This window comes from Phocoena sinus, chromosome 2 (assembly GCF_008692025.1).
Source record: "Phocoena sinus isolate mPhoSin1 chromosome 2, mPhoSin1.pri, whole genome shotgun sequence".
In the NCBI taxonomy this organism is placed as follows: Eukaryota; Metazoa; Chordata; class Mammalia; order Artiodactyla; family Phocoenidae; genus Phocoena; species Phocoena sinus.
Genome location: NC_045764.1, coordinates 155,975,764 through 156,002,213, shown reverse-complemented (window position 1 = coordinate 156,002,213; position 26,450 = coordinate 155,975,764). Strand labels below are relative to the sequence as shown.

General features: G+C 37.6%; 1 protein-coding gene across 2 annotated transcripts in view; it reads left to right on the top strand.

Annotated features, from left to right (window-relative positions):
- Window positions 1–26,450, top strand: part of CEP128 (centrosomal protein 128) — a 436,342-nt gene that overhangs the window by 49,015 nt on the left and 360,877 nt on the right. For both annotated transcript variants that reach the window (XM_032624894.1, XM_032624895.1), the window contains 2 exons: window positions 1,773–1,845; window positions 14,770–14,886. In XM_032624894.1, coding sequence (XP_032480785.1) covers window positions 1,773–1,845; window positions 14,770–14,886 — 190 coding nt within the window. The remainder of the gene's footprint in view (window positions 1–1,772; window positions 1,846–14,769; window positions 14,887–26,450) is intronic.

Genomic DNA, 26,450 nt, shown 5'->3' with positions numbered 1-26,450 from the left:
GGGAGAGATGAACAGGGATGTTTCAAGTTTTTATTTGAGAACAGAGAGCTAGGATTTGGCAATGGATTGGTTATGAGGGGTAAGAGAGAATAAACCAAGGATGACTCTCAGATTTCTGACTTGAGTAACTGAATAGATGGTAAATCCACTTCCTGAAATATGGAAGACTGGTGGGGGTAGGTGAGGCATAGAAATTAAGAGTTTGGCCTTGGATATGTTAGGTTTCAGATGCCAGTGAGACATCCAAGTGGGAATGTAAAATATGCAGCCAGATATTTACTCTGGAACTCAAAGGAGAAGTCTCCATTAGAGAGATAAATTTAAGTGTGGTAAGCATATAGAAGTGATATTTGGAGCTATGGAAATGGATGATATCTAGAGAGAAACTGTAGGGAGAACATCAAGGACAGAGCTGAATGCCCAGGAGTTCCCATATTTAGAAGTCATATAAAAAGAGGAGCTGGCTTGAGAAGAAAGAGCTAGTGAGGTATGGGAAATCCAGCAGCACATGGAATCACAAAAGCCAAGAAAGAAGTACAAGTAAAGACTTTCTAAGAGATCTAAAGACTTAGAAAGTCGACTGTTTAAGGTAACTTCTTTCTGAGGAAATTACTAAGGGCATATGAGTCAAATAAAATGGCAACCAAGAAAAAGGAAGATATAGGTTATAAGAAATAGTAAAACTAACCCGAGACTTCAGTGAAAGTAATTTCCAGCATGATAGCCATATAGCAGGCCCAGAAAGTAATCACTGAATTCGAGCAGGAAGTAAGTGTCCTTTGAGAAGAATGTAGTCAAGAAGAATGGAGTAGATTCTTAGTAGATGATTGAGTAATAAGTGGGAGAAAAACATCAATGATGTGATAATAAGGCCCGTGTAAGGCCAAAAGGTAACGGAAAACTCTAGAAAAAAAGAAAGCACAGGAAAGTTAGTGATCCAACTAGGAAGCTGACAAAAATGTGAGCATGATAGAATGTAAGCAAAAAGCATTAATTCTCTATGATGGAGTAATTCATAATGGGTATAAATGTATTAAGTTACACAGGTAACCAATAGAAGAACTGAAAATAGTAATAAATTTATCTGAAATTGAAGAGGAGTGTGAGTTAAATATTTCAAAACAGAGTTGAAAATATCTCGAGTTGAAAATGATGGAGGTAGCCCGCAAAAGAATTGAGAACGTATTAGTTGAGCATGGTTGCCAGCGGGGGTTGGAACCAGATAAGTGTGAGAGAGAAAGGGCTTTGCTTTTCTTTATACGTTTCCCTGTACGATTTGATTATTTATCATGTGTGTTATTAATTTGATGGGAAAAAGGTAATGGGAGATAAATGAGTGAGGACAGAGTTTGTATAGCACACTCAGATGTAATTTGATTACGAATTCCTGGAGAGGATGTGAGATCAAGAGTTTTGTCCTCCTTACCTCTTTCATTCTTCTTAATTTAAAATGGGAGATATTTCAGTGTGTTTGTTTATTCAAGGTGATCTAGTATAGCATTGTTTCTCAAAGTGTAGTCCCCAGATTGTCAGTATCAGCATCACCTGGGAATCTGTAGGGATGTACGTTCTTGGGCTCCATTGCATATCTACTGATAGATACTGTGTTTGTAACAAGTCCTCCAGGTGTTTCATAGGTTTGCTAACGTCTAAGAACCACTGCAGCAGAGTATTATGTAATAACATATTATGATGTTGTAAATTTCATGAATTATGTATATTTTCTCAAATAGCCAACTTAAAAAAATACTCTTTTTTTGTTATGTGCCTAGGTCCGATGCTGAAACAAAAAGGGCTTTGGAAGAACTGACTGAAAAACTTAATGAAACCCAAAAACAACAAGTGGTGAGAACTCTTTATTTATAGAAAGTTTTATTTCATACACAGGTGGTAGAGTGATTGAGCTGGTCGTAATCACAGTGAAGTTTACTAGATTTTAACTTTTTGGGCAGTATATGCATTTTGTCTAAAAATATGTTCTTGCACCTCTTATAAAATATTCATGAATTTTAGGTATTTAAGTTTGAAATATTTATAGTGGTAGTATATTAGAGATAGAATTAATTTTTAGAGTTATGAATATTTGAAGGAGATTTAAAATTTTATTGATTCAGTGATATTGTGGTTTTTATTAAATGATATTTGAGATATACAGAATTTTTTGGTAGTGACTCTGTAGCACTCCCCATTAAGTATTTTCAGGTCATCTCACAGAACTGTGTAATCAGCATTGCTGCAAAGAGCTCCTTGCTCTCCTTTTTTTTTTTTTTTTTTTTTTAACATCTTTATTGGGGTATAATTGCTTTACAATGGTGTGTTAGTTTCTGATTTATAACAAAGTGAATCAGCTATACATATACATGTGCTCCCATGTGTCTTCCCTCTTGCGTCTCCCTCCCTCCCACTCTCCCCCTCCCACCCCTCCAGGCTGTCCCAAAGCCCCGAGCTAATATCCCTGTGCCTTGCGGCTGCTTCCCCCTAGCTATCTACCTTACTACGTTTGTTAGTGTGTATATGTCCATGACTCTCTCTCGCCCTGTCAAAACTCACCCTTCCCCCTCCCCATATCCTCAAGTCCGTTCTCCAGTAGGTCTGCGCCTCTATTCCTGTCTTATCCCTAGGTTCTTCATGACATTTTTTCCCCTTAAATTCCATATATATGTGTTAGCATACGGTATTTGTCTTTGTCTTTCTGACTTACTTCACTCTGTATGACAGACTCTAGGTCTATCCATCTCATTACAAATATCTCAATTTCATTTCTTTTTAAGGCTGAGTAATATTCCATTGTGTATATGTGCCACATCTTCTTTATCCATTCGTCCGATGATGGGCGCTTAGGTTCTTTCCATCTCCGGGCTATTGTAAATAGAGCTGCAATGAACATTTTGGTACATGACTCTTTTCGAATTATGGTTTTCTCAGGGTATATGCCCAGGAGTGGGATTGCTGGGTCATATGGTAATTCTATTTGTAGTTTTTTTTTTTTTTTTTTTTTTTTGGTGGTACGCAGGCCTCTCACTGTTGTGGCCTCTCCCGTTGCGGAGCACAGGCTCTGGACGCACAGGCCCAGCGGCCATGGCTCACAGGCCTAGCCGCTCCGCGGCATGTGGGATCTTCCCGGACCGGGGCACGAACCCGTGTCCCCTGCGTCGGCAGGCGGACTCTTAACCACTGCGCCACCAGGGAAGCCCTATTTGTAGTTTTTTAAGGAACCTCCATACTGTTCTCCATAGTGGCTGAACCAATTCACATTCCCACCAGCAGTGCAAGAGTGTCCCCTTTTCTCCACACCCTCTCCAGCATTTATTGTTTCTAGATTTTTTGATGATGGCCATTCTGACTGGTGTGAGATGATATCTCATTGTAGTTTTGATTTGCATTTCTCTAATGATTAATGATGTTGAGCATTCTTTCATGTGTTTGTTGGCATTCTGTATATCTTCTTTGGAGAAATGTCTGTTTAGGTCTTCTGCCCATTTTTGGATGGGGTTGTTTGTTTTTTTGTTACTGTTGCTCTCTGTTTTTTGTTTGACGTGGTGCTGATTGAAAAAAACCCCGAATTCTCGAGTTTTATTATCTCAAACTCAGATTGTTGACACTCATTTATTTATTTACTTTTTGCGGTACGCGGGCCTCTCACTGTTTGTATTTATTTACTTTTTGCGGTACGCGGGCCTCTCACTTTTTGCGGTACGCGGGCCTCTCACTGTTGCGGTACGCGGGCCAGGTCACTGTTGTGGCCTCTCCCGTTGCGGAGCAACAGGCTCCGGACGCGCAGACTCAGCGGCCATGGCTCCCAGGCCCAGCCGCTCCGCGGCATGTGGGATCTTCCCGGACCGGGGCACGAACCCGTGTCCCCTGCATTGGCAGGCGGACTCTCAACCAGTGCACCACCAGGGAAGCCCGACACTCATTATTAAGTGATTTCTTTTTATCAAATCACTATTCTTGATGGAATTAAAATAAAAAATGAAGTACATACATTGTCCATTTCTTTGCATCATCAGGTTGTTTTTTTCCTTTTTTTAGGAGAAAAATATCATTAGAAATTGTCACTAAACTGTTGCAAACTTATCCACTTCAGGAGCAATTGTATATTCATTCATTTACCACAAAAACGTTGTTTTTGTAAGGCAAGGGATAGTAGAATTTTCTTAACTTGTTTTATTAAAATTGAGAGTTTCCTAATAAAAGCAGATAATTTTTCTCCAGTTGTAATTTTTCTCCAGATGTTACTGTGTTTACAGTTTCTTACATAGATGTGCTGAATTTATTTTGGAGTTTGAATTTATTGGCCACATATGCTAAGATATGGATATGCTCTATTTTTAAAGAGATCAACTTATTTTCTCTTATTTTTAATTTAAAAAGTTTGGAGGTACAATGTGCTTATAGAAAAGTACATGTATTATTATATAGCTTGATGAATTATTACAAGGTGAGCACACCCATGAAACCACCACCCAGATCTAGAAATAGAACATTGCCAGTGCACAAGAAGCCTCCTTATTCCCCCTCCCAACCACTAATTTCTCCTTTTCTGACCACTATTTTGACTTTTAAACCTATAGATTAATTTCACCTGTTTTGAACTTTTTATATAAATGGAACCATGTAGGGCATTTTTTGTGTGTCTGACTTCTTTTGCTGATCATAATTGTGATATTTCTGGGTGACGTGTCATGTACTTGCAGTTTGTTCATTTTTTATTGCTCCTTAGTATTGCATCGTACGGATATACTGCAATATATTTTAACATTTTATGATAGGTATTTGAATTATTTCAAATTGTGGGCTATTACGCATAATGTACTGCTACCAATCTTATTGTTTTAGTGCACGTGTTTGCATTTCTGTTGGTATATAACATGGAGTGCAATTGTTAGGTGCCTTCCAATTTAGTAGATACTGATAAACAGGTGTTCAAAGTGGCTTCACTAATTTACACTCTTTAGCAGCATATGAGAAATTGTGTTGCTTTTCAAAGACTTGGTATTATTAGTCTTTCATTAGTAGCCATTATGTTAGGTGCTCACAGTATCTCAGCATGGTTTTATTGGCATTTTCATGATTACTCATGATGCTCAAGGATGAGCTCATTGATGAGCATCTTTTCGTATGTTTGTCGGCTATTGGCTAGTTTCTTTTTTGAAATGCCAGTTTGCTTCTTTTGCCCACTTTTTTACTGGCTTGATTGTCTTTTTGTTATTGATTTGTGGGAGGTTTTTATATATTTAGTATACAAGCACTTTGTCAGTTATCCGTATTGCAAATATTGTGTCCTATTCTACAGCTGCTGCTTCTTATTTTTAAAACTCTCTTAATGGAACCTTTTGTTAAAATTTAATTTAGTTCATTTTCCACCTTTTCCCATGTCCCCTGTGTCGGCAGGCAGACTCTCAACCACTGCACCACCAGGGAAGCCCCATTTTTATGATTTTTAAAATTTGTTTCTCCATTCTTCATTTGGAATGTTTTCTTCTGACCTTTCATTTAGTCCCTTTCTTCAGCTGAATCAAATCTATTAAAACCACCCACTGATTTTTATTTTCACTTATTACAATTTCATTTCTAGAATTTTTATTTCTTTTCTTTTACTTCGTAGTTCTAATCCTCAATCTGTGTATCTCTGTCTCATAACTCCATCATCTGGATCTTCTATAGGTCTGTTTCTATTATGTCTTATTTTCCTGGGATTTTGATCACATTGTTTTTGCCTTCTGTTTACTTTTGATTGTCTAGTTATTTTTGATGACAGAAACTATTTCATTCTCTTCAAAGTAAACTTGCATAGATAATTTGATAATTACTATGTATGAAAGGACATGTTTCCTTTTGGTTGCAGATTAGATTAGGGGCCATAGCACTCATGAATTACCTTATCATTTATTGTTGAGATATTTCAGTGTTAAACTTTAGTGCCAGGTTTCAACTATTTCTGATTCATCCTTCCTGCTAGTGTATAGTCCTTCAGGATTCCAGCCCACAGGCTGGGTTGTGGGGATGGAGAAGTTTAACCAGGGACCTCCTTCCTGGGAAGGGCTCTCAACTTGTTTTTCCTCTTTAACCCTATGCATCTGTTGAAAAACTATTAAGCTTCTCAGTGTCTCTGCTGCCTTTTCTGAAATGGGCTGATATTTGAGAGAGAAAGGATAGGGTTTCTTTTTTCTCTTGCATCTTGGTCTCATATGTCTTTATCTCTTTAGCTTTCCAATGCCTTAAAACAGATATTTAAAGTATTATTTCTTGCTATTTAAGTTATTTTCAGTGGAAGGATTGGTCTGAATTATCTAGTCTGTCATTTTTAGAAGTGAAACTCCCTGAATCTTTCTATATCTATCAGATTCCATTACTATGTTTGTGATTCTTAATGTACTTGTATGAGGCTTCTATTTCTTGCTACATAGGTATACAACTTGTGAGCATGCTTGTATCGAGGGAGTTGATCCAAACACAGATATCTTCAATGTTCTGCTGAGATCCTTATAGATCTGACTAAGCCGTGGACATATCCAATGGTCATGCTGGTTTTAGACATTGTTAGATAGGTGGGATAGTTTGGGGAGTTTGAAATGCTAATTTGCATAATGCACATTACATTTTTTAAGTTTCACCTTTTGCCATTTTTACAAGAGAACCTGAGCTACTTCATTTATATTTCTTTCATATAGCAAGTAAAGTTAGCAAGTACTGTCTATATAGTCTAGAGTGTTAATGTGGGTCTAAAATATAACCACTGAGTTCAATCTTAGCAGCTGAATTCAGAGAAAGCCTGAGTTCTCTCATCATTCCTATGCATCAAAAATTATCCCACATCAGGTAAAAGCTATGATTGCACAGCTGTTCCATAGATGTCATACCTCACTAGTGCTCAGTTCTTTGGTGTAATTGGTTTATACAACTTCTTTGTTTACTCAACTGTCCAGTGGGCCCAGCTCATCAGGGCACATCTTTTTATGTTGTCAAAACCTGGAAAATCATACACACCTAACTGTGCACTTGGTTGAATTGTTCATCTGCTAGTTCCTTGCATCAAGTTGTGATGTTACACCTTGTTTTGTGCTTTCTGTAATTTGCTTTCAAAGTAGGGTTGTCTCATAACTGTACAGAGAGCATGTCAAACCTCACATGGGTATATGTAGTTCTGATTAAGAAACAATTGCCTAATGCAAAACTTAAAAATAATATTGTGGAATTTTAGAAGGTCTTCTGAAGGCCACATGGTGTTTACTTTCAACCTGTGCAAGGCTTAATATAGATATTGTGACTCACTTATTCCAACTGAAGTCAACATTTACATTTTATAACTGTTTGACATATTGTGTTGTATTTGTGAATTCATGATAGCATGTTGTCAGGGAAGATGCGGTTTTGTTGTTTGAGCATTAAACTTCTCAGAGGCTGCAGCTGTGTTCCCCCCTCCAGGTTTAAGTGTAAAATAAAATTACCAAAGTGAGGCACATTCACTGCGGCAAACTTTTAAATATTGTACAAATATATAAAGAAAAATGAATGACTGCTCCTATCTCCCACCAATTTCACTTCCTTTTGGTAACTCCTGTTAATCAGAATTATTGTGCATTATTCTGAGATTGCAATTGTTCATCACGCATTTTCTCAGTAACTAAAATACATCTTGAAAGTTTATAGAACACATTTTTCTTTGAGGGGCAAAAAGTATTCCTATCAAACACGCCAAGATTTAATTTGTTAATCCTTTGGGAATCATAATTTTGTTCTTTTTTCAAACTGCCCATTGGAAGGTAGATATTATTTATAGCATGATGCTATGGAAAATATTTTCTGTTAACAATCGTGATAATAAACAATATTTTGTGCGCCTCATACCACAGGGGAAATTTTAGTCTATTAGTTGTCTAGGCTTTACCTGCTTGAGTGTGATATGAGTGCATATTAAGTTTGATTATTTATGGAAGAAAACGACAATTTTATTTTGATTTCCGTAGGAGGGTCACTATTTAAATTAAAAATGTAAACGTGGATCCAGCTACTTCTGGAAGAGTTGATCATAAATTGACTCTAAAAACTTTCTCAACACTGTGTTTAGTCAGAGAGTTATTGCACAGATTACAACAGCAGGATAAGTAACAAATACTTACCGGAATGGATTTTTTTTTTTTTTTTTTTTTTGCGGTACGCGGGCCTCTCGCTGTTGTGGCCTCTCCCATTGCGGAGCACAGGCTCCGGACGCGCAGGGTCAGCGGCCGTGGCTCACGGGCCCAGCCGCTCCATGGCATGTGGGATCTTCCCGGACCGGGGCACAAACCCGTGTCCCCTGCATCGGCAGGTGGACTCTCAACCACTGCGCCACCAGGGAAGCCCTGGAATGTATTTTAAACCAGCAGATATTATTAAAGATCTGAGGAATCAACATATTGAAAAGCCAGAATACAATCCTATAAACAGAATGCTTTTGCTTTTGTTTCACCTCCTTTCATTAAATGCTAACGTTAAAGGTATTCTAATTTTTATTCTGTTATTTTGCTATTTTAATTAATTTAATTAATTTATTTAATAAATATATTTATTTATTTTTGGCTGCGTTGGGTCTCCGTTGCTGCATGCAAGCTCTCCCCGGTTGCGGCGAGTGGGGGCCACTCTTCCACCACGGTGCGTGGGCCTCTCGTTGTGGAGCACTGGCTCTAGGCATGTGGCTTCAGTAGTTGCCGCACGTGGGCTCAGTAGTTGTGGCTTGTGGGCTGCAGAGCTCAGGCCCGGGAGCTGTAGCGCATGGACTTAGTTGCTCTGCAGCATGTGGTATCTTCCCGGGCCAGAGCTTGCACCCATGTCCCCTGCATTGGGAGACGGATTCTCAACCACTGCGCCACCAGGGAAGTCCCTATTTTGCTATTTTTATAAGTAAATTTAGAGATTCAGGACTTTTTGATATCTTAGTAGTAAATTTGATTGATTGGTACGTACTCTGATAAAAATGAATTTTTTAGTATTGGGTGATGTTGTTAATATTTTTCCCTTAGGTCTTACAAATAGAAAGTAAATGTGAGGAGGCAATAATAAATGCAGTCCTAAAATAATTTTTATTATTGGGAATTATCTTATCATTCAAAAGTTGCAAATATATGCTGTGTCCTTAGGTACAAAGTCCATGCCATTCTGTTTAGAACTGTTTTTACTTGCTCTTGCTTTGGTCTTCCCTGTCTCAGGAAAGGGCATCACAATCCATCCAGTGGTCACCTAGGATTCACTCCACATCTTTTTCTACATACCACACTTCCAATCCATTATCAAATCTTGTCCTTTTTATTTCTGAAATCTTGCTCAATTCCATCTGTATCTGCTTAATACTTCTGTTCAGTCACTTTTTTTGAGTTCACTGCAGTAGACTGCATTGAACTTGGTCTCTTACCTCCTACAATTGCCCATATCTGTGCTGACAGTTACCAAGTGATTTTTACTTTTTATTTTTTTATGTTTTGGCTGCGCCACACAGACTTTGGGATTTTAGTTCCCTGACCAGGGATTGAACCTGGGCCCTCAGAAGTGAGAGCGCATTGTCCTAACCACTGGCCTGCCAGGGAATTCCCCCAAGTGATTTTTAAAAATTGTCATCACAGTGAATTACCCCCATGCTTTTTAAAATCCTACCTGAGCTTTTTCTTTTTCAAATTCCTTAGCATAGCCTATACTGCCTGCATTATCTGGATTTTTCTATGTTCCTTGAATTTGCCAAACTCATTCCTACCTTACAGTCTTTGCACTGGCTTCACTTTTATTTCCCCAGTTTTTTGCATGGCTAGCTCCCTTTTGTCATTCAAGGCTCCTGTTGAATGTCGCTACCCTGAGAGAGGCCTCTCCTGCTCTCCCTTTTTTGTTATTTAATTGTTAGCAGTTAACCTAATAAACACACTGTTCTGTATATTGCCTTTTTCACTTAATGTATTTTTGAATTTGAGATTGTTCCATATTAGCCTCTCATGAGCTTCCTAATTCCTTTTTTTTTAAATATTTAAAGCATTCTATTGAATGAATGTCCCAAAATTTATTTAACCAGTCTTATATTGATGGACATTTCGGTGGTTTAAATCTTTTCTTTTATACACAGCACTGCAATTATTGATCTTGTACATGTACCATTTTTCACATGGGAAAGTAAATTGGTAGAATAAATTTCTAGAAGTGGATTTACAAGGTTAAAGTCTATGTGCATTTGTAATTTGTTACATACTGCTCAATTTTATAATTAGTATTTTAAATGTCTTCTTTTTAATACTTTCATCTGAGAATTAGCATTTATCTTACTCTTTTCCAAAAAGGAATGAAAGGTGGCTTACCTTAAAATTATATGTGTGTTGAAGTTATGTTAGTTCTCATTGGCCCGTTTTATTGAGTTTCTTCTTTCCTTTAGTATCAGATCTGCATCTTCCTTCCCTTATCAGCCCTCTCCACACCCCTGGCAGTTTTATCTAGGTATGTGATTACTCAGGTAGAGATGACATGTCTCAGTTTTCCTGTGTGGCTAAGTCGTGACCATGTGACTAAGTGTGAGTAAAAGTGGTACATGCAACTTCTGGGTTGTCTCCTTGTAACAAGGCCACTTGTCTGGGACTTTCTTTCTCCTTATGTGGGTTGAAATGGGGATGTAGCACTAACCCAGCTTAAACCAGGCAGGTGAGGATAACTACCTAGGGGTGGTGGAACAAGAGATGGAAGGAACCTGGACCTCTGAATGACCTTAGGGAGCAGAGTGGCCTGCCACCTTGTCCTGCTTTCTTCTGGGCTGTAAGATGAGAGAGCACGCATGTAATACTAATCTTATTTTAGCTGATGTATGTTTGATCTTTTTGAGAGAGCCTAGACTGTACCCTAACTGATACAGAATGTAATGTAGACATAGACGAGAAAGAATAGATAAAGAGAAAACTGGAGTTATAGAAATGTGTATTTTGGGTCTTTGGCTGTTGCTGACTTAGTTGGAGTTGGGTAAATCAGTGTATTAGCAGTAGGAAAAGGAAAGTACTTTGAGCATATTGATCTGTCTGGATGATTGGGTCGATAAAGATACTTTAGATTATAATTCTACCACTGTTGAAATTCATAAAATACTTCCTGTGTTTATTCATTTTCAATCATGCTAGTTTGTGTATCTGTTTTATTTTTCCTCAATACTGACTAGCTATAGTGCCTATTCATTTTATTATAGTTTTCTTCAGGCTTGACTGAAACAGAGCAGGTAATGACTATTTTCCCATGTTCTGATGGTTGTATAAGGCAGTAGTTGTATTTGCTTAGCATTTTGCCTTCCACTAAGTGCTTCTCTTTGTCAGTTAAGATCAGCTTCAGCCGTAAATAACTGAAAACCCCAAATAATAGTGATTGGGAAAAAAAGACTAAGTTATTTCTCTCCTGTGGGAAAGTCTTAAGTAGGGAGTTCAGGGTTCCACGTGGTGTGTACTGATCTACAGTATGTAATAGTTTCAGGCTCTTCCTGTCATGCTTTTTTTGTTTTTCCTGCTGTTATGGTCTCAAATTTATGGTCGGAGATGGCAGCATCTGTGTACTAGGCAGCAAGACAGAGGAAGGAATGAGTATGACAGCAAAAGGCACCTATGTGCTATCCTTTATGGATAATTTCTTGAAGTTGTCACAACACTTATGCATGTATCCCATTTACCAAAATTTAAGTCACATGGCCAGCTAGCAGCTGAAGAGGCCAGAAAATGTATTGATTATATTTTGTAGCCACCTGTCTAGTTAAAATTCCTTTACCATGGAAGAAATGGCGAGCTGTAATAGTTTGAAATGGAGAACCAAATTCTATGAAATGGATAGACATTTTGTGGAAGGAGTGGAGAATATATGTATTTTTTTCTTCATCAGACTCTTTATTTCTTGGGTGAGGATTTATTTGAAAACCAATTTAAAATTGCATTAGTCATCTATGGCTGCATAACAAATCTCCCCAAACTCAGTGGCTTAAAACTTTTATTATTTCACAGTTTCTGTGGGTTAGGAATGCAGGCATGGCTTAGCTGGGTTGTTTGGCTCTGGGTCTCTCACAGGCTGCAGTCATCTCAAGCCTTGACTAGAATGGATCTGCTTCCTTGCTCATTCAGTTCCTTGTAGGTTAATGGACTGAAGCATCAAGCATCATGACCTGTTGGTCAGAGGCCTCTTTTGTTTCTTTGCCACATGGTTTCTCCACAGAGCATCTCACAACATGGCAGCTTGCTTCATTAGAGCAAGCAAGTGAGAAGGCAAGAGAGAACATGCTAGCAGGATTGAAAGTTAGAATTTTTATAACCTAATCATGGAAGTAACATCTCATCACTGAGATGTTAATATTTAAAAATACATATTCATTGTTATCCCATTATCAACAGGGAATTATTTTAATCAATTACAGAGAACTATGCCTTTGCTAAAAATGAGGATGTAGATTTGTTGTCATGGAAAGTTGTCTGTGATCTGTGGGAAAAAAATATGGAAATATATATATATAAACTGAAAAAATCTATAAAATACTATGTATAACACCCAATTTTTGTTTAAAAATTTAAATGAAATTGATATGTGTTTGACTGGTCATACACATATGCATAGAAAAATTTCTGGAAGTATACAACAAAGTACTTAGCATTATATTTTTCGTGCTATTAGCAGATTTAAAAAGTTTTTTATTCTATATTTGTTGGTTTATTTTTAATTGTTGTGAAATACATATAACCTAAAATTTGCCATCTTATCCATTTTTAAGTGTTCAGTTTAGTAGTGTTATGTACCGTCATGTGGTTGTGCAACCAAATACAGAACTCTTTTAATCTTACAAAACTGAAACTACACCCATTAAACAACTACCTATTCCCCCTTCCCCCAGCCTCTGGCAACTACCATTCTATTTTCTGTTTCTATGGATATGACTATTCTACATACCTGATATAAGTGGAATGATACAGTATTTGTCTTTTTGTGATTGGCTTATCTCACTTAGCATAAGGCCTTCAAGATTCATTCATGTTGTAGCAAGTGTAAGGATGTCTTCCTTTTTAAGGCTCGATAATATTCTATTGTATGTATAAACCACATTTGGTTTATCCATTTATCTGTCAATGGACACTTGAGTTGCTTCCGCATTTTGGCTATTGTGGATGATGCTGCTTTGAACATGGGTGTGCGCATATATCTCTTTGAGACCCTGATTTCAGTTCTTTTAGGCATATGCCTAGAAATGGAATTGCTGGATCATATGGTACCTTTGTTTTTATTTTTTAAGGAACTACCGCACTCTTCTCCATAGCGGCTGCCCACTTTTACAAACCACCACCAGTGCACCAGGGTTTCAGTTCCCCTGCAGCCTCCCCAGCACTTGTTTTCTGTTTTTTGTTAATAGCCATCCTAGTGTGCTTGAGGTGGTTCCCTGTTATTTATTTTTGATAAGTGTTGCTATTTTTATATTGAGTGAATGATAAAGATATTTCCATTTTGTAAAAATGGAATGAATTAACAACTTTTTATTTTTCAGTATTTATTTATAATGTTCTCTATAACAGCAGGTACTGCCTTTATTTCAGATGCAGTAATAAATTGTTGGGATATTAGGGTTGATTGTTAGGATAAATTAGAAGCTTGATGCTGAAGGCTATTTTGAAGTTTTAGTAAGGCACTGTGAATATCATAGTAAACATCTTAATTGTTTTTCAGCACTCGAAGTTGGAAACCCAAGACTTACCAGTCTTGGTAAATGTTAACTGCTAATTTTTTGATGGAATATTTTTGCTCAGCCTTTATTGACTAATTAAACTTATGTTTACCAATGTCTTTTTAAAAAACAACCTGACTTGAGGTGTAATTTACCATAAAATTAATCTGCTTTAAGTGTAAAATTCAGTGATTTTTTTAGTGAAGTACTGGGTTGTGCAGCTATCACCATAATCCAGTTTAGAACATTCCTATTGCCCCAGTAAGATCCCTTGTGACCAGGACCTTTCTTGACTCTACAGAATTTATGGCAAAAGATTTCTTATAACAGGGCTGTATTTATTGCTTCTCTTCTATCTACTGTACCTCCTCTGTGAAATATACACAAATAGTCAAATAGTGTATATTTTATTTAGGGGACCGTATAGTGATGCTTCTGAAGTGTGTTTGCATTTGCACAACTTTTAGCAAGGAAGATCTTGCATCAGAGAGAAAATTCTTTCATGTTTATTTTAGAGAGTCCCAATTAAACACTTTGCAGTTTGACTTTAGTTTTTGATCTTTTACAGCTGGTTTATTTTTAGCAGATCATAGTAGCAAAGATTGACAAGCCCTTTCAATTATTTGATGCATATAAATATCAAAACCTTCCTAGGCAGGTCACGCTCATAGATAATTAAAATGAAAAAGAACTAAATAGATAGAACAGTTTATCATTAATAGAGTAATAAGTGCAGTTGTAGGCAAAATTGGTATTTTTCTTCTAACTCACCAGAGGGCACTATTTTCTAGTTTATTACTTTTAACTCTGATCTTTTGACATATTATATTCTACTTTGGAAAATTTAAGTCCTTTATTGGGATCCAGATTTGGATTAATTGGAGACTAATGACTGTTTACTGTTGCAACTTTCAGTCAATTTTTTTGTGACCTGTTTTATAATAGTGTCATTAAAAAAGGATTCTACAAATAAGCCAATCTTAAATGCTTTAGGCGATAGTGTATCTGGCGTAAAATATCTCTTCAGTTTTAGTCTTTTTTTTGCCTAACAGTTCTGTAATCTCACTTTTCTCTTTATTCATGTTAAGGTTTCAGATCGGGTAGAGCGACGGCTTCAAGAAATAGAAAGAGAGATGCGTACAGAAAGAGAGCTGGTGGAAAGACGGCAGGATCAACTGGGACTTATTTCTTTGCAGCTACAGGAGGTTTGTGAAAAATACCTTCTCGGAATGTAAATATTGAGTTTTGGTGGTTATTTAGCTATTGTTAAAATCGTTATAATTCTTTAGTTGTTGCATGTGAAAGTATAGTTCAGTCTGTAGAAGTATAGCATATTGGTTATAGTTCATTGTGTGAAGACAAGCCTACCTGGTTCAAACCCAGAGTCTACGCCTTACTGGCTGTGTGACCTTGGGCAAGTTCCTTCACTTCTAGGCCCATTTCCTCTGTGGAAAATGGAAATAATAATAGTATTTACTTGATCACATTGGTGCAGGGGTAAATAAGTTAATGTGGGTAAAGCACTTAACGTAGTGTCTAGCATGTGCTGAATACATGTTAACTGGAAGTATAATTATTTGGATTAATTTTCTTTGGTGTGAACTAGACCAGGGGTAAACAAACTGGCCTATGGGCTGAATCTGTTCCATTGCCGATTTTTGTAAATAAAGTTTTATTGAAACGCAGCCACTCCCATTCATTTTCAGTTTGTGGGTGCTTTTGGGACACACCGTTGGCAGAGTTGAGATGTTGTGAAAAAGACCATATGGCCCACAAAGCTTAAAATTATTGACTGGCCCTTTATAGAAAAAGTTTGCAGATCCCTGGCCTAGACTATCATCAAACCAATTCAAAACGGAGGTTACGTACACTTTAGGTAACCTGTTTATTTCGAAATTTTACACTTATGAAGAAGTTGAATAATTAGAACAAAGAATTTCTGTATATCCTTTACCTCGATTCCCCCGGTATTCATATTTTACCAGACTTGCTTTATTGTTTTATATATGTATCTCCATATATATCTAAAAATTTTTTTGAGCTAGTTGCTGACATGATGTAAATACTTTTAAATCTAAATAATACGGTGTGTACATTCTCTTCTGTAGTCACAGGAAATTAACATTGGGTCAATACTATGATTTAACCTATAGGTTTTTAAAAAATTTTTTATTTTACATCTTTATTGGAGTATAATTGCTTTACAATGTTGTGTTAGTTTCTGCTGTACAACAGGGTGAATCAACTATATGTATACATATATCTCCATATCCCCTCCCTCTTGAGTCTCCCCCACACCCTCCCTATCCCACCACTCTAGGTGGTCACAAAGCACAGAGCGGATCTCCCTGTGCTATGTGGCTGATTCCCGTTAGCTATCTGTTTTACATTTGGTAGTGTATATATGTCAATGCAACTCTCTCACTTCATCCCATCTTACCCTTCCGCCTCCCCATATCCTCAAGTCCATTCTGTACGTCTGCGTCTTTATTCCTGTCCTACCCCTAGGTTCATCAGAACCCTTCTTTTTCTTCTCTTTTTTAGTTTCCACATATATGTGTTAGCATATGGTATTTGTTTTTCTCTTTCTGACTTACTTCACTCTGTATGAGAGACTCTATGTCCATCCACCTCACTACAAATAACTCAATTTTGTTTCTTTTTATGGCTGAGTAATATTCCATTGTATATACGTGCCACATCTTTATTCATTCATCTGTCGATGGACACTTGGGTTGCTTCCATGTCTTGGCTATTGTAAATAGTGCTGCCATAAACATTGTGGTACATGTCTCGTTTTGAATTATGGTTTTTTCAGGGTATATGCCCAGTAGTGGGATTGCTGGGTCACATGATAGTTCTATTTTAAGTTTTTTAAGGAACCTCCATACTACTCTCCATAGTGGCTGTATCAACTTACATTCCCACCAACAGTGCAAGAGGGTTTGCTTTCTTCCACACCCTCTCCAGGATTTACTGTTTGTAGATTTTTTGATGATGGCCATTCTTACTGTTGTGAGGTGATACCTCATTGTGGTTTTGATGTGCATTTCTCTAATGATTAGTGATGTTGAACATCCTTTCATGTGTTTGTTGGCAATCTGTATATCTTCTTTGGAGAAATGTCAGTTTAGGTCTTCTGCCCATTTTTGGATTGGGTTGTTTGTTTTTTTGATCTTGAGCTGCATGAGCTGCTTGTAAATTTTGGAGAATAATCCTTTGTCAGTTGCTTCGTTTGCAAATGTTTCTCCCATTCTGAGCGTTGTGTTTTTGTCTTGTTTATGGTTTCCTTTGCTGTGCAGAAGCTTGTAAGTTTCACTAGGTCCCATTTGTTTATTTATTTTTTTCCATTTGCCTAAGAGGTGGGTCAAAAAGGATCTTGCTGTGATTTATGTCATAGAGTGTTCTGCCTATGTTTTCCTCTAAGAATTTTATGCTATCTAGCCTTATATTTAGGTCTTTAAGCCCTTTTGAGCTTATTTTTGTGTGTGGTCTTAGGACGTGTTCTAATTTCATTCTTTTACATATAGCTGCCCAGTTTTCCCAGCAGCACTTATTGAAGAGGCTGTCTTTTCTACATTGTATATTCTTGCCTCCTTTCAAAGATAAGGTGACCATATGTGTGTTGGTTTATCTCTGGGCTTTCTATCCTGTTCCATTGATCTATGTTTCTGTTTTTGTGCCAGCACCATATTGTCTTGATTACTGTAGCTTTGTAGTATAGTCTGAAGTCTGGAAGCCTGATTCCTCCAGCTCCTTTTTTCTTTCTCAAGATTGCTTTGACTATTCGGGGTCTTTTGTGTTTGCATACAAGTTGTGAAATTGTTTGTTCTAGTTCTGTGAAAACTGCCAGTGGTAGTTTGATAGGGATTGCATTGAATCTGTAGAGTGCTTTGGGTAGTATAGTCATTTTCACAATGTTGATTCTTCCAGTCCAAGAACATGGTATATCTCTCCATCTGTTGTATCATCTTTAATTTCTTTCATCAGTGTCTTAAAGTTTTCTGCATACAGGTCTTTTGTCTCCTTAGGTAGATTTATTCCTAGGTATTTTATTCTTCTTGTTGCAGTGGTAAATGGGAGTATTTCCTTAATTTCTCTTTCATATTTTTAATCATTAGTGTATAGGAATGCAAGAGATTTCTGTGCATTAATTTTGTATCCTTCTACTTTACCAAATTCATTGATTAGCTCTAGTAGTTTTCTGGTAGCATCTTTAGGATTCTCTATGTATAGTATCATGTCATCTGCAAACAGTGACAGTTTTACTTCTTCTTTTCCCATTTGGATTCCTTTTATTTCTTTTTTCTTCTCTGACTGCTGTGGCTAAAACTTCTAAAACGATGCTGAATAATAGTGGTAAGAGTGAGCAACCATGTCTTGTTTCTGATCTTAAAGGAAATGGTTTCAGTTTTTCACCATTGAGAACGATGTTGGCTGTGGGTTTGTCATATATGGCCTTTATTATGTTGAGGTAAGTTCCCTCTATGCCTACTTTCTGGAGCGTTTTTATCATAAATGGGTGTTGAATTTTGTCAAGCTTTTTCTGCATCTATTGAGATGATCATATGGTTTTTCTCCTTCGGTTTGTTAATATGGTTTATCACATTGATTGATTTGCCTATATTGAAGAATCTTTGCATTCCTTGGATAAACCCCACTTGATCATGGTGTATGATCCTTTTAATGTGCTGTTGGATTCTATTAGCTAGTATTTTGTTGAGGATTTTTTCATCGATATTCATCAGTGATATTGGTCTGTAGTTTTCTTTTTTTGTGAGGTCTTTGTCTGATTTTGGTATCAGGGTGATGGTGGCCTTGTAGAATGAGTTTGGGAGTGTTCCTCCCTCTGCTATATTTTGGAAGAGTTTGAGAAGGATGGGTGTTAGCTCTTCTCTAAATGTTTGTTAGAATTCACTTGTGAAGCCATCTGGTCCTGGGCTTTTGTTTGTTGGAAGAGTTTTAATCACAGTTTCAATTTCAGTGCTTGATTGGTTTGTTTATATTTTCTCTTTCTTTGTGGTTCAGTCTCGGAAGCTTGTGCTTTTCTAAGAAGTGGTCCATTCCTTCCAGGTTGTCCATTTTATTGGCATAGAGTTGCTTGTAGTAATCTCTCACGATCCTTTGTATTTCTGCAGTGTCAGTTGTTTCTTCTCCTTTTTCATTTCTAATTCTGTTGATTTGAGTCTTCTCCCTTTTTTTCTTGATGAGTCTGGCTAATGGTTATCAATTTTGTTTATCTTCTCAAAAAACCAGCTTTTAGTTTTATTGATCTTTGCTATTGTTTCCTTCATTTCTTTTTCATTTATTTCTGATCTGATCGTTCTGATTTCTTTCCTTCTGCTAATTTTGGGGTTTTTTTGTTCTCTCTCTAATTGCTTTAGGTATAAGTTTAGGTTGTTTATTTGAGATTTTTCTTGTTTTTCTTTGGTGGGTTTTTACCTTGCTCCTCCTTCTCCTATGTGTTTCTCTGTCTTCTCAGTTTGCTTAGCTTAGTGTGTTTTGTGTCTCCTCTTCTCAGTCTACAGGTTCATAGTTCCCGTTGTTATTGGTGTCTGCCCCCAGTGGCTAAGGTTGGTTCAGGGGCTTGTGTAGGCTTCCTGGTGGAGGGGACTGGTGCCTGTGTTCTGTTGGGTTGGGCTCGATCTTGTCTTTCTGGTGGGTGGGACCACATCCGGTGGTGTGTTTTGGGGTGTCTGTGAACTTGGTATGATTTTAGGCAGACTCTCTGCTAATGGGTGGGGTTGTGCTCCTATCTTGCTAGTTGTTTGGCATGGAGTGTCCAGCACTGGAGCTTGCTGGCTCTTGAGTAGAGCTGGGTCTTAGCATTGAGATGGAGATCTCTGGGAGAGCTCTTGCCGATTGATATTACGTGGGGTCTGGAGGTCTCTCGTGGTCCAGTGTCCTTAACTTGGCTCTCCCACCTCAGAGGCTCAGGCCTGACAGCAGTTTGGAGCACCAAGACCCTGTCTACCACATGGCTCAGAAGAAGAGGGAGAAAAACAGAAAGAAAAAATAAAATAATTAAAAAAAATAAAATAATTAAAGTAAAATAATTATTAACATAAAAAATTAAGAAGTAAAGAAAGAAGAAGAGAGCAACCAAACCAATAAACAAATCCACCAATGATATCAAGTGCTAAAAACTATACTAAGACAAACATAAAATCAGAAAAAGGCAGTCACAGACAGCAGACCCCAAGTCTACAGTTGCTCCCAAAGTCCACTGCCTCACTTTGGGGATGACTCGTTGTCTATTCAGGTATTCCACAGATGCAGGGTACATCAAGTTGACTCTGGGGATTTAATCCACTGCTCCTGAGGCTTCACGGAGTAATTTCCCTTTCTCTTCTTTGTTTGCACAGCTCCTGGGGTTCAGCTTCGGTTTTGGCCTCACCTCTGTGTGTAGGTTGCCTAAGGGTGTCTGTTCCCTGCCCACACAGGAGGGGATTAAAGTAGCAGCTGATTAGGGGCCTCTGGCTCACTTAGGCCGGGAGGAGGGAGGGGTATGGAATGCGGGGCGAGCCTGTGGCGGCAGAGGCTGGCATGACATTGCAGCAGCCTGGGGCATGCTGTGTGTTCTCCCAGGGAAGTTGTCCCTGGATCACGGAACCCTGGCAGTGGCGGGCTGCATAGGCTCCAAGGAGGAGGGATGTGGTTAGTGACCTGTGCTTGCACACAGGATTCGTGGTGGCTGCAGCAGCAGTGTTAGCATTTCATGCCCATCTCTGGTGTCCGCACTGATAGCTGCGGCTCGTGCCTGTCTCCGAAGATTGTTTAGGCGGTGCTCTGAATCCCCTTTCCTCTCGCGCCCCGAAACGATGGTCTCTTGACTCTTAGACCGTTCCAGACTTTTTCCTGGACTCCCTCTCGGCTAGTTGTGGCACACTAGCCCCCGTCAGGCTGTGTTTATGCAGCCAACCCCAGTCCTCTCCTTGCCGTCTGACCTCTGAAGCCCGAGCCTCAGCTCCTAACCCCCACCCGCCCCGGCGGGTGAACAGACAAGCCTCGGGCTGGTGGGTGCTTGTTGGCACCAAACCTCTGTGCGGGAATCTCTCTGCTTTGCCCTTTGCTCCCCTGTTGCTGCGCTCTCCCCTGTGGCTCCAAAGCTTCCCCGCCCACCCCCTGTCTCTGCCAGTGAAGGGGCTTCCTCATGTGTGGAAACCTTTCTTCCTTCACAGCTCCCTCCCACTGGTGCAGGTCCCATCCCTATTCTTTTGTCACTGTTTTTCCTTTTGCCCTACCCAGGTATGTGGGGAGTTTCTTACCTTTTGGGAAGTCTGAGGTCTTCTGCCAGTGTTCAGTAGAAGTTGTTCCACATGTAGATGTACTTTTGATGTATTTTGGGGGAGGAAGGTGATCTCCATGTCTTACTCCTCCACCATCTTGAAGCACCCTCCAACCTATAGGTTTCATTCTAATTTTGCCACTTAAAAGTTCTTTTCTGGTCCAAGATACAATACAGGATTACATATAGCATTTGACCATCATGTCTCTTTAGTCTCCTTTAATCTGGAACAGGTTTTCAGTTTTTCTTTGTCATTTATGACCTTGACAATTTTGCAGAGTACTAGCCAGTTATTTTGTAGAATGTCTTTTGTTTTAGGTTTGTTGATTTTTTTCCTCATGACTAGATTAGGTTATAGGCTTTTGGCAGGAAACCCAGAGAATTGTTGCATTTTTCCCAGGATATCATATCAGGGGGCATGTAGTGTTGATTTGTCCCAATACTGGTAAAAACTGAACATTGGTTAAGGTGTTGCTTGCCAGGCTTCTCTACTGTGAAGTTACTATATTATGCCTTTTAAATTATTTGTCTTATGGGGAGGCTCTTTAAAACTTGAAAATTGCTTATTTCTCATCAAATTTTCACCTGCAAATTTTAGCAGCTATTGATGATTCTTTTGTGAAAGTTACTGCTATAGGTGATACTAAACAGTGATTTAAAAAATATTCTGTCATTCCTTTCACATTTATTAATTGGATTCCTACTCTCAGGAAGGGCTTGTCTTTTTCTCCACTCATTCATTCATTCATTCATTCATTATTATTGGTATAGGTTTGTGAATTCTCATTATATTGTTTATGTTTTATAACTGTCCTAGAAAACTTGTGATTCCTTTTAAATGTTTCTTAGATTTATAAAGTGTAAAAAATTAGAAACAGCAAGAAAACCAAAAGATTTAAAAACAAAATGAACGTTTTTTTCTTTTACAAAGTGGTTTTCTCTAAAAGTGATATTCTACAGATGCACTTATGTGTGCTTGAAGATCATTAACCCTTTTAAATTGACAGATTAAAATTTTTTTTAAGTATTAGGAGACATGCCAGTTGAAAATTAGGAACAAAAATTGCAAACCTGAAATTGTAATGTAAGCTGACAGAAAACAAAAGCAGATCTTTCTAAAATTCCATTTCACAAAAGGAAGCATACCCTTGTTAGTTGGTAATTACTTTGAAGAGGATACTTTGTTGAATAATTAGATACAGCATGTGGGTAGCCTTTTTTTTAAACCTTGATTTTTATACATTTGTTCTCAAAGCACATTGCATCTGGTGAGCATAAGAATAGTACTGAAATGACAATTGTTCTTTTTTGCGAGAGAGAATTAGAGAAGTTTTCCATGCTTATATTCTATTCTCTTTGCAGAATGCACAAAATTACAAAGAAAGAGGGAGAGGAAGATTGCTTCCCACCCCTATTCTTGAGAAACCAGAGCCTGAATATTTGCATTGTAATTGTCAATTTGACTAAAAGCTTGAGCAATGATTTGGAATTCCATCTCTGACAGTACAATAGAGGATCACTATTGATAAGAAATGTTTAATTTCATATTTTGTCACTTTAATATAAGTGGTGACCTATATGCTTTTAATAGGTGGTTTTGGATTAAACAGTGCAATGGAAACTGGAAAGGATTAATTTAGCCTGATGCGTTTTCCTACTCACAAGTTAAGTGGCTTAGACTATTCTGGAAGGGTCACGTTTAAGGAGAGAAAATACTTTGCTTTCTTTTTGTTATTAAAAAATACTTATGGCTATATCTATACTGTATGATAATAGTAATTTATATATTTTGTTTCTGGCTATGGTGAAAAATTGAATCTGTAGGTGAGTAAGTAGACCTGGACTTTTAGCCACTATGTTCTCCTGCCTCCCTAAAATGTATAATTCAGTGTTAGTGAAAATTATGACATTCAAAAGTCATAATCTCGTAATTAGCAGTAATCATTAAAAATTCCAGAATGTTGGAGATTTCTAGGTGTAATGTATTATAGGGTGTCAATCTGTGGTTTTGGCTAATAAAACTTGCTTCTTTTTAGTGATCTAATGAGGTTCTTAGGTCCTTGGAGCTTTATCTGTTCCCATTTAATGAAAATCACAGTATTAGTCATTGGAAATTGGTTGAGGGAAAGCCACTCTCCTTTTCTTGTTTAGAATTTTTAAAGAATTGTTCACTCTTTTCTGTTCCTTTTTTTCTTCTCCTTCTTTTCTTTCTTCCTGGTCTAAGCAAAAGGGATAAGCACATGCTCTGGAATCCACTTCCCTTGGTGAAGCTCAACTACTTATGTGCTACTGCTGGCACATGAATGTCAGATTTTCTTAACTTGGTGCGGGCCTTCCCTGGCCTTCAGAACTCATATATCACATTTTAAACAACATTGTTTTCATTTCTCAGTAGAGGTCTCTTTAGAGAGATGAATGTTTTATTAGTTGTGCAATAATATTCTTTTCACATACCTTTTAAAAAATCTCTATATATTTTTAACTAAGGTATAGTTGATTTACAATGTTCTGTTAGTTTCTGGTGTACAGCAAAGTGATTCAGTTATATATATATATATATATATATATATATATATATATATATATATATGTATGTATTTTTTTCAGATTATTTTCCATTATAGGTTATTGCAAGATATTGAATATAGTTCCCTGTGCTATACAGCAGGACTTTGTTATTTATCTATTTTGTATATAGTACTGTGTATCTGTTAATTCGAAACTCCTAATTTATCCGTCCTCTGCCCCCTTTCCCCTTTGGTAACCATAAGTTTGTTTTCTATGTCTGTGAGTCTATTTCTGTTTTGTAAATTCATTTGTATCATTTTTCTTTTTTAGATTCCACATATAAGTGATATCAGGTGATATTTGTCTTTCTCAGACTTACTTCACTTAGTATGATAATCTTTAGTTCCATCCATTTTGCTGCAAATGGCATTATTTCATTCTTCTTTATGGTTGAGTAATATTCCATTGTATATATGTACCACATCTTCTTTATCCATTTCTCTATTGATGGACATTTAGGTTGCTTCCATGTCTTGGCTATTGTGAATAATGCTGCTTTGAACATCGGGGTGCATGTATCTTTTCAAATTAGAGTTTTTGTCTTTTCCAGATATATGGAAAGAGTGGCATTGCTGGACCATATGGTAATGCTACTTTTAGTTTTTTAAGGAACCTCCATACTGTTCTTCATAGTGGCGGTACCAATTTACATTCCCACCAACAATGTAGGAGAAATGTTCCCTTTTCTCCACATTCTATCCAGCATTTATTATTTGTAGACTTTTTGATGATGGCCATTCTGACCGGGATGAGGTGATATCTCATTGTAGTTTTTTTTTTTTTTTTTTTTTTTTTGCGGTACATGGGCCTCTCACTGTTGTGGCCTCTCCTGTTGCGGAGCACAGGCTCCGGACGTGCAGGCTCAGTGGCCATGGCTCACGGGCCCAGCTGCTCCGCGGCATGTGGGATCCTCCGAGACCAGGGCACGAACCTGTATCCCCTGCATCGGCAGACAGACTCTCAACCACTGCGCCACCAGGGAGTCCCTCGTTGTAGTTTTGATTTGCGTTTCTCTAATAATTAGTGTTGTTGAGCATCTTTTCATGTGTCTATAGGTGATCTGTTTGTCTTCCTTGGAGAAATGTCTCTTTAGGGCTTCTGCCCAGTTTTTGATTGGGTTGTTTGTTTTTTGGATATTGAGCTGTATGAGCAGTTTGTATATTTTGGAAAATAATCCCCTTTCGGTCGCATCCTTTGCAAATATTTTCTCCCATTCCATAGGTTATATTTTTGTTTTGTTTATGGTTTCCTTTGTTGTGCAAAAGCTTTTAAGTTTAATTAGGTCCCATTAGTTTATTTTTGCTTTTATTTCCATTACTCTAGGAGGCAGATCCAAAAAAATATTGCTGTGATTTATGTGAAAGAGTGTACTGCCTAAGTTTTCCTGTAGGAATTTTAGAGTATCTGTTCCTATTGGGTTGACCAAACAGTTCCTTTGGTTTTTAAAGTAAAAATGAAAGACACATTTTTCATTTTCACCAAGAACTTTATTGAACAACGGATTCACCATTTTGTTCCGCTACCTTCTGCCATTTTTTCATGCAGCTTCATAATTCCATCTTCCTAAAACGTTTTATCTTTTTGAGCAAAGAACTGTTCCAGGTGCCTTTTACAGTCTTCCAGAAAATTGGCATTTTTTCCATTAAGAGAATTCTGTAAAGACCGAAATAAATGGCAATCTGAAGGTGCAATGTCTGGTGAATACGGCAGATGAATCAGAACTTCCCAGCCAAGCTGTAACAGTTTTTGCCTGGTCATCAAAGAAACATGTTGTCTTGCGGTATCCTGATGGAAGATTATGCGTTTTCTGTTGACTAATTCCAGACGCTTTTCGTCGAGTGCTGCTTTCAGTTGGTCTAATTGGGAGCAGTACTTTTTGGAATTAATCGTTTGGTTTTCTGGAAAAAGCTCATAATAGAGGACTCCCTTCCATTCCCACCATGTACACAACTTCACCTTCTTTGGATGAAGACCGGCCTTTGGTGTGGCTGGTGGTGGTTCATTTCACTTGCCCCACCATCTCTTCCGTTCCACATTGTTGTACAGTATCCACTTTTCATTGCCCATCACAATTTGTTTTAAAAACAGAACATTTTCATTATGTTTAAGTAGAGAATCACATGGGGAAATATGATCAAGAAGGTTTTTTTTTGCTTAGCTTATGTGGAACCCAAACATCAAAGCGATTAACATAACCAAGCTGGTGCAAATGATTTTCAACGCTTGATTTGGATATTTTGAGTATGTGAGCTGTCTCCCATGTGGTGTAACGTTGATTGTTCTCTATAAATGTCTCTATTTGATCGTTATCAACTTCAACTGGTCTACCCGACCCTGGAGCATTGACCAGTGAGAAATCTCCAGCACGAAACTTCGCAAACCACTTTGGACATGTTCACTTAGTCACAGTGCCTTGTCCATACACTGTACAAATCTTTTTCTGTGTTTCAGTTGCATTTTACCTTTCTTAAAATAATAAATCATAATAGGCTGAAAACATTGTTTTTTTCTTCCATCTTCAATATTAAAATGGCTACACAAAAATTCACCAGTTTTGGTAAGTTTGTTTTAAAATGCACACTGATATGACAGCTGTCACAATACAGTCTAACAAAATTGTTTTGAATGAAGTTAAAGACAACTAAGTGCTACTGGAGCCATCTTATGGAAAAAAACAAGTGCACTTTTTGGTCAACCCAATACATTTAGGTCTTTAATCCATTTTGAGTTTATTTTTGTGTATGGTGTTAGAGAATGTTCAAATTTCATTCTTTTACAGGTAGCTGTCCAATTTTCCCAGCACCACTCATACAGCTCTTTTAAATTTTGAATGGTTGTTCTCTGAACTTTTACTAATTGCATTCAAATATTAAGCCTGTAACCATCAGTCTTTCCTTGTTGAACCAGTGTGAA